This window comes from Acyrthosiphon pisum, chromosome A2 (assembly GCF_005508785.2).
Source record: "Acyrthosiphon pisum isolate AL4f chromosome A2, pea_aphid_22Mar2018_4r6ur, whole genome shotgun sequence".
Taxonomy (NCBI): domain Eukaryota; kingdom Metazoa; phylum Arthropoda; class Insecta; order Hemiptera; family Aphididae; genus Acyrthosiphon; species Acyrthosiphon pisum.
Window position 1 is genome coordinate 50,807,190 of NC_042495.1, and position 8,742 is coordinate 50,815,931.

An 8,742-nucleotide genomic window follows, 5' to 3' on the forward strand; every position below is an offset into this window, starting at 1 on the left:
AAAAAAAAAACTGTGACTACGATTTTAATATTTTCATCTGCCTTTGAACAATATACTAGGACGCCTTCTATTAAATTTTCAAGCTTTTTTATCCAACAAATAAAATTTTATTGATATTTTTAGAAAAAAAACTAAAAAAAAATGGAAAATAAAAATGTCCGTAAAGAGCTCAAAATACATCAAAATATTTTGAAAATGTTATGGTGTATAGAAGATGCTAAGATAAACAATCAGTCAAAATTTCATGTATCTACGGTAATTTTTTTTAAAGTTACACCAAAAACCAAATTCAATTTTGTGAAAAATCGATTTTGCGTAAAAATTCCCGTTTTTCCTTAATTTTTCTTTTGTTTTTCCCGGCGCTTTTGAAAACCACTGGGAAATTTAAATTTTGACCTTCCCAATGCACCAACGATATTCACTTTCCCATCGAACGAGATACTGAAGTCGAAAATCGAAGCATTATTTCGACTACTTATCGTGTACACAGACACAAAAATAAAAAAAATAAAAAAAAAAAACACATCATTGTAAAATCAATACATTCATCGTTTCACTCAGAATCTAAAATACAATTTTTCATGAATTTCTAACTCAAAATAATTTGCAAATGTTCGTCATTTTTACGTATTTTGTCAATATTTGAACTTGAGATGCTTATAAAAAAAAATTATGACTGGATTTTTAATTTTTTTCATTCGCTTCTGAAACAATATAACAGCAACCTGCTATTAAATTTTCAAGCTTTTTTAACCAACAAATAAAATTTTATTGATATTTGTAGAAAAAAAAATAAAAAAATGGAAACTACAAATGTCCGTAAACAGCTCAAAATCTCATGGTGTATGCATTTTCCATGGAAAATGCCTATATAAACATTCAGTCAAAATTTCATGTACTTACGGTCGTTTGCTTAAGAGTTGCGCCAAAAACCAAAATCAATTTTCTCGAAAACAGATTTTGCGTAAAAATTTTTATTTTTCCTAAATTTTTCTTTGGTTTTTCACGTCGTTTTTGAAAACTACTGGGAAATTTTTACTTTTGACCCCCCAAAATACCAACTAGATTCACTTTCCTATCAGAAAGGATACTGTTGAAGAAAATCCAAGCACTTATTAATGAATTAAAATTAAACAAGATGGTTGAATAGGAACTTAATTTCTATTTATAAAAAAAGCTTATGAATATTATACAATATATTAGGTGTTACAATAAAATAAAATACAAAATATAAATCAATTAATTATTGTTTAAAAGAAACCAAATATAAATTAGTAAATCCTTGGTAAATCAGCCTTGATTTTAATTTGGGTTTTAAAACGTATTTTAATAAGAGGGTACCCTTCATATCATAGACATATTAATAATAGAAGCATAGACCTTAATAGGTCTATGCTTCATATACGGATAACAATATATAAAAAATAAAAAATTGTAGTAAAATCAAACCAAAAATAATGTGTTCCTCATATCATCCAAAAAAGTACTTATCAAGTTTTAGATGACAATAAGTATCAGAAAAAAAAATTTTAATTTTGAAATTTGCAGATGCATTATGATGAAAATACTAAATACTTACGTACCCATGTATTTATATGAGATTATAAGACTGAAAACGTTTTTTTGAAACACAACAATGATAATATTTGTCCAGTGCATGATATAAGGCATAATTCTTAGAGACAATAAATCTTATAAATAACGAGTACTATCAAAGTGAGCTTATTGACATTAATTGTGACAAACTAAAATTGTAACAATTATAAAAAGTTGAAAATTCTATCAACGTAACGATAACCATTTAAATAAATAGTATACTGCAGTTTGAGGCGTCAAAATAAGCTCCTTCCTTTCAACAATTAAAGTAACATATCTACCAACATGTGTGGAATTAGGTTTGCAGTAGCAAAATATCTTAATTTTAGGCCCTGGACCTTAGGGCTCAGACTAAAGGTTTAAGTTTGGAAATAAATAATATTATCTTACCTGGTTATATAGGTACCTATATAGCTTTCTTCGGTTTCGGCTTGTGACGCCGACGTTTCGGTGATAGATTTCCTTGATTTAGCTTCCTCTAACACGAATTCGTCTTATAATTTGTGATAATAAAATATTTATTACCTAAGTAACGTAGGCGTATAAGGTATGTTTGCTTAGACAATTTCTAAAGGAATATTCTTACGATAAACCACGTAATAAGCTATGTAGACCACTCTATTATCAATTTATTATTATTAATTACTTTATAATTTATTTATTTATAGGTTATGAATTTATGATAACTACAAAACTGACGAAAAAAATCGAAAATATTCAACACTTCCTTACATATGGCTATAGTAACTGTAAATTATACTATTTACACTATTATAGGTAGTATAGTTTATAGCACTTAGCATTGATACAACTATGTAGGTAAAAATGCTGTGACAAATGTTACGTGTGTTAGGACTTAATTATGTCAATAATAACCTTCGTCCACACAAAAAAATTGTTTACTAAAAATATAAATACCCTTGCCTAACAATAGTCGTTGAAGATTTAATGATAAAAAAAAAATAATATTTTGTACAACAATAAAATATAGGTGTGGTCCCTGTAATCTGTATTTAATAATCGTACGGCTTTGTAACCTTCATCGAACCTTTAGGCTATGTAAAGGTAACTATATACAAATATTTGTTCAACTATTGTACCTATATAGTAATATAATAAATATACATTATACATTATATTAATATTATAATAAAGAGTTTGTATGTTTGTAACTTCGAACATGCTAATCTCAGGAACTAACGATCTACGATTTGAAAAATTAATTTTTCGTTATAGATAGTTGCCTGTTTATTGCAAAGAAGGTTATAGTTTAGGGCTTATAGTAAATATATAGACTATATATATAAGCTTTTTAGTATATAGATTATAGATTATAAAAACTCACGGAATTCAACCACTAAATGCTGGCTCCATTGGTGTCTTCACGAGAGGGGCGGGGGATAGACCTTGGCCTTTTTTTCATTTTAGTTATAGATAGTTGTATTATAATTTATATATAAATTATATTAAATATTTAAATGTAAGAAGTGGGTGAGATAAATGTAAAGTAATATATATTTTAAAGCCTAAAGGTATATGGACAGGAAGTGTGGGTTGCAGAGCCCCCCACTGGTCTGTTTCATTGAAATAATATGTGGAAAGCCCTTCCAAGTCACTGACATACGAAGTATAAAATATATGAACGATTGATGACTTCACCAGGATAGAAAAATAATCTTCAAAAGATCTATTGTATAAACTCGGCCCAATTCTTTTTCCGGGTAAAAATTATTGACACCAAAACTCGGACTGAATAAAAATAATATGCCCATCTTCTCATAATATCGTATTAATAATTATCTTACAATATTTTTGTAATTCATTTATAGCATTACTAGAGTACACCACGATGAGGCGATTCTCATTATCCTCCAAAGATTTCGTTTTATTTTCATTTTTATATTATTAAAAAGTATGCATATTCGTTATAGCAAAATTAAAATATATTAATGTGTTATGTGTACCTTTAATATATAATACAATAGGTACCACATACGTATTATATATTATTTTTTCGGTGGACATTTTCTGGTCAACTTTTTTCATTAGCTGAAATTTTTGTCCAAGCTTACGATAAAAATGGTAATCGCGGGCCCCGTCTATATTTGCCGATTATTGATTATTATATGGCCTGTTGGTAATTTGAGTTTCAGTCTTTCAGACTACTAAATTAGAAGGTAACGCGAATCCAGTGGTCGGAAAAAAAAATTTACTAAAAATTTCATACGTTTCAACCGGTATTGAAAATTAAACTTTCGGTGCAGGTGTTTAAAAAAAGCAAAAAAATTCTAACAGCACGTAGTGTTGTTCCAAGTGGTCACCCATCCAAGTACTAAAACTACGCCCGACATTGCTTAACAACAGTGTTTAGACGAGAACTGGTGTATTCAACGTGGTACGGTCGTTAGCATACGAGATCGTGTAGGTATATGACATTATTTGATTAGGTATTACAACTGTAATCGCATCAGTAAATAATAATAATAACATAATATACCTACTATAATAATACAATATACAAGAATATATTTGTTAGTTCGATGTATTTTTCCTACTATTGGAAAATTTATTTTTACGAAATCGGAATTATACTTTGTAGCCGGGCTCTCTGTATTCCAGTTCCAACCACCCCTCCATCCTTGTGGGGCCCCGGGGTATATCTATTAATTTTTATGAAATACGAATGATAAAATAATGGGAGTTTACCAATTGCGCTCTAAACATTTTAGGGTCGATAGACCAATTTATTGCGCTTTATACATTCTAGGGTCAATAGACAAATTGCGCCCAAAACATTTTACAATACCTAAGGAAAAGTTATAAGTAAGTTATAAATTTTTTATGTGAGTATTAATACATACCTAATATAATATAAATGAATAAAAATTTTTTTCTTCACATTTATCAAGTTACTTTTTGATCGTAAATTATATAAAATGTATGATTATGATAACTTGCATATTTCCGTGATCAAATGTCCGTAATAACGTTTCATAAAATTCCTGATACCGTTATAAAATGTATTATAATCAGTCACTCTAACCAGTAATCAATTGATCAATAAATATGTTTTTAATTTTCAAGCATTTTAGTGTGTTTATGTTGATGTTGATGGAATTAGATCAAAAAACAATATTGCTAAATCTGAAGATAGCCGTTAGGCGGCAAATTTGAATACAAGCGCAATTGGTATATTTACCGTAAAATATAAGCTGCGCAATTGGTATATTGACCCTAAAATACAAATTTTGTTTTGGCGCAATTGGTCCATGCCCAAAATAATATATTAAATTTAAAGATTAGTATATTACATGGGTAAATGTGTATATTAGTAGTAACTAGTAAGTATTTGGTACACATTATAAAATGCGTTATAGCAGTTATTACCTAAGTATTAATATGATTTATATTTTATAGTAGAAAGGCGTCCTTTGACTGTTTTTTAGATAAAGGCCGACAATTTTAACTCAATAATTACATACAAATGCTAATAAACAAGTAAATAGCTATGTATATTTTTATAAACGTAGGTCGTAGTAGATTATATCTTAATTTAATATTATAGGAACACAATTTATATTAAAGCTCAAAAAGAACAATCAATTATAATTATTGTTTTTTATATAATAATTTATGTATGAAATACATATAAATAGACAAAAGTATTCATTTTTATATTTATACAAATGGTTTACAATGGTTTTAGCCTTTAATTTAAGTTATAGGGTGTCATATTTCCCCTTTGAATTATTTTTGTCGTATAAAATATAATATGATAAGACAATGAAAGTAGATTTACCACTGTTACCGTAGTTTACCGTGATCTGAGAACAGTAAAAAATTCATATCCCCCTTACAAAAAACCTAAGTCCACCACTGGCGTACTATATATATATATATAGGTATATAGGTATATAGTTAAGGTGCTATTTTCTCAACACCTATACTTAATGGATTGCAGACCAAATTATTCGCGGTCGTAGTTAAAAATATTCTAGAGATATTTTAAAGGATATCTTCTACAGTTCTATCCTTTGGTGAAAATAGACGATAAATGTATTGTGAAAATGTATCTCTAATATTATCTAATATTTGAAAAGTGAAAACCTAAAGGTGTACATATTATATTATTATAATATAATAATATAATATATGTGTAATAATAATATTGCATATTATAATACATATTATGTGGTTTTTTGAATAAAATATACTTTATATTTCAATATTATTATTTAGCCATATATTTTATTGATTTGTGATGGGGCTTTAGTCGTCCCAAATAATTTATAGAACGTTTACACCAGCTATAGAGCCATAGAGGTATATTATTCGTCGATCCATTTTTGAGTATTTTTACTGTACGGTGTATCATGATCAAGTTATTGAATTCCCAAACTTATACGATATAATTTAAATATGTCTTATTTGAACACTCTCAAATAGTCTCAATAGCGTTGTTTGCAATTTTCGTATCTATTGGAACTTGTAATGAAAATCTAAAACAAACGAGACTGTCGTTTATATATTATATAGGTACCTATATAATATGAGAGTCCACCCCGGTTTTTGCCATAATACTATATTATACAGACCTACATTTAAATTATACGATAACTGTGGAAACTGTCTGGTCGTCTGCTGTATTATAATCGTTTTTCACGTCCTCGACAGCGTCTGTCGTTGTGGCCTGGATGACGGTTTTCCGGAACCTCGGAGACGAGGCGTGGGAGGTTTGCTGGAATCTCGGCGACCACGGTTCGTCGACCGCTACGGGACAACGATAGTCCTGCAATTCGGCAATCTCCTCCGCGTAATAACAGCGTTCGTCAACCACCACGTCACCGCGGCACATTACCCAGTCGGCCACGGGTCGGGCGTCCACGCCGGTGGCCGAGTCGTGCACTATCGTCCGGCCGGTATCCGACGTGAACGGCTCGCCGCTGAGCGCGCACCTCTTGGCGCTCAGCATCGCTTTGTAAATGAACGCATGGCACGCAACCGGCGAACTGATGGTACGGTCGCCGTACTCGACCGCGTCGCCCGTCGCTCGGTACACGTCTCTGCGGATCACCATCACGCCGTCGTCCAGCACGGTGCCGCCGAACTGCCACAGCACCACCAGTTGCACCACGAATTTGGCGACTGCCGGGCGACCGCTTAGGTCCATGCTTTGAAACGGCGAACACTCCAGACACTCCTCCAGACTGACGTGCGACACGTTCAACCGGCCGTCGCCGTACGTGGACTTCAGATGAGTCAGGGTCGACGACAGCGACACCTCCTACGAAAATTCACAAATATAACTATATTGCATTCAATAAACATTTATACAATTATTATTAGGGATATGTGCCAATGTCAAACATAAGTATCATAGTATATTATATGGTAATAGAATTGGAGAAAAGGCCAATCGCCAACATATCCAAGTATTATAGTTTAATGGGAGTATTTGACTAATTTCAGATAGGTATACCTATCATTGGGTAAATGGTCACTTTGTACGATTCATTGTTTAAAATGCATATCGTGGACACTTTGTACGATCGGGAAAAAGGAAGATTGCAAAACGCTGATATTTTGTACGGTCGTCGGTCAGGTAAAATTTTAGACTGCGGAACGTGCGGACACTTCGTACTATTAAATACATAAAAAGTACCTATATAATATATAAAATAAACAAGTCTAAAGTCATGACCAGACCATGTTATTAAGTTAAAATATTATTGGTAAGCCCAAATAGGAGGCATTGAGGCAATCACGGGTTATTACGTAGGTAGGTAGGTATTCATAATAATTATTTTTTGTCATTTTGACATATTTATTATTTATAGGGATTGTAGATATTGTTAATTTACTTTTTAACATAACTTTTCATAATATAATACAATTATAGTTTATAATACTATTTGATTATTTTGTTAATTTCAAGATTTTTAGGTCACCAAGTTCCTGGCTCTAAATTAATTTATAAATATATTATAGCACCAAGTAATATTTGGCTGTTATCTAACCAATTAATTAAAAAACTTTCATCATTTTGACTTGTAAATACACTATATTTAAAACATTTTTAATTGACTTTTTATTTTATTTTTAATTTTACATTTTAAAAATTGATATTATATATATACTTACTTCTTACGTACCTATATAACTTATATTTACAATATATGTTTTCTGTATATAAAAGTAAAAAGTGTACGGGACACTGTGTCTGTGTTCTGAAATGAATATTTTTACCCGATTGTACAAAGTAAGCTAGAATACGACATTGGTATATGTACATAAATAATAAATAGGTATGTAGGTATACAATTTATACATATAAAATGCTATATGAATATAAGATGTAACCAAAAGTTTGTGCCTTGTAAGGACCGTGGTATAGATTTCAATGTAATTAATAATTATTATATTAAAATAAAATAAAGAATAGAATAAAAAAAAGGTGGGTAAGTGGATGTCGCTCTGCTGTACAGTAGATTACAAGTGGGTCACTGTATAATGGATGGTATTAAATTTGAATTCAATTATATAATATCATTGTATAAGAAAAACGATTCTGAGCGGAGACGGTATGTCAGTCTAGATATTAGACATACATATTATAGGTACCTATACTTATATAGTATATAGTATTATTAATAATTTTCAAATTAATCATATCACAATATCCATTAGGTAACGCGTTATATATCAACAAAAAACCGTGGTACTATCATAGATATATAATAGTATACTTTAGAAGTTTCAAGTACCCACAAATAGTATTATACAATCACAACAAAATAAGTAAAATAGTTACTCCAGGTTTTTTAATATATAATTTCGTCCAAATTTGAACTAAAAATTACTATAAAAATAAACTGTGCTTATGTATTTCTTAGATTTTTTGGTAACAGAATTAACTACTTACGTGGAATCTTGTTTTAAATTTTCAATCCTTAGATATAAAATTTGAACATTTTATAAATTTTTAACTACAAAATAATTATTCAATTTTAAATTTGATAAATTTTGTCGAAGATTTTAACTTCAAATGCTTATAAAAAAAAATTGTGCCTATGTATTTTGTAATATTTTTCAACTGCTATTGTAACAATGTATCGGGAGCCCTGTATTAATTTTTTTACACTTTTT

The 8,742-nt window shown here is 29.9% G+C and overlaps 1 protein-coding gene and 1 pseudogene across 4 annotated transcripts; both read right to left on the reverse strand.

The window, feature by feature from the left end:
* Window positions 1-3,882: 3,882 nt before the first annotated feature.
* Window positions 3,883-4,005, reverse strand: LOC115034349 (annotated as a pseudogene).
* A 1,076-nt stretch (window positions 4,006-5,081) lies between these two features.
* Window positions 5,082-6,907, reverse strand: LOC100571398. 4 transcript variants are annotated; one of them, XM_003247625.4, is made up of 2 exons: window positions 6,196-6,907; window positions 5,082-6,095 (listed from the first exon to the last, which is right to left on the reverse strand). In XM_003247625.4, exon 1 carries the CDS (start codon window positions 6,764-6,766, stop codon window positions 6,203-6,205), a length of 564 nt encoding a protein of 187 aa, XP_003247673.1. In that variant the 5' UTR covers window positions 6,767-6,907; the 3' UTR covers window positions 5,082-6,095; window positions 6,196-6,202. The 4 variants fall into 4 exon arrangements, with proteins under 4 accessions (XP_003247673.1, XP_016663649.1, XP_016663651.1 ...); XM_016808160.2 differs by having other exon boundaries at window positions 5,082-6,110; XM_016808162.2 differs by having other exon boundaries at window positions 6,192-6,907.
* Between the last annotated feature and the right edge of the window lie 1,835 nt (window positions 6,908-8,742).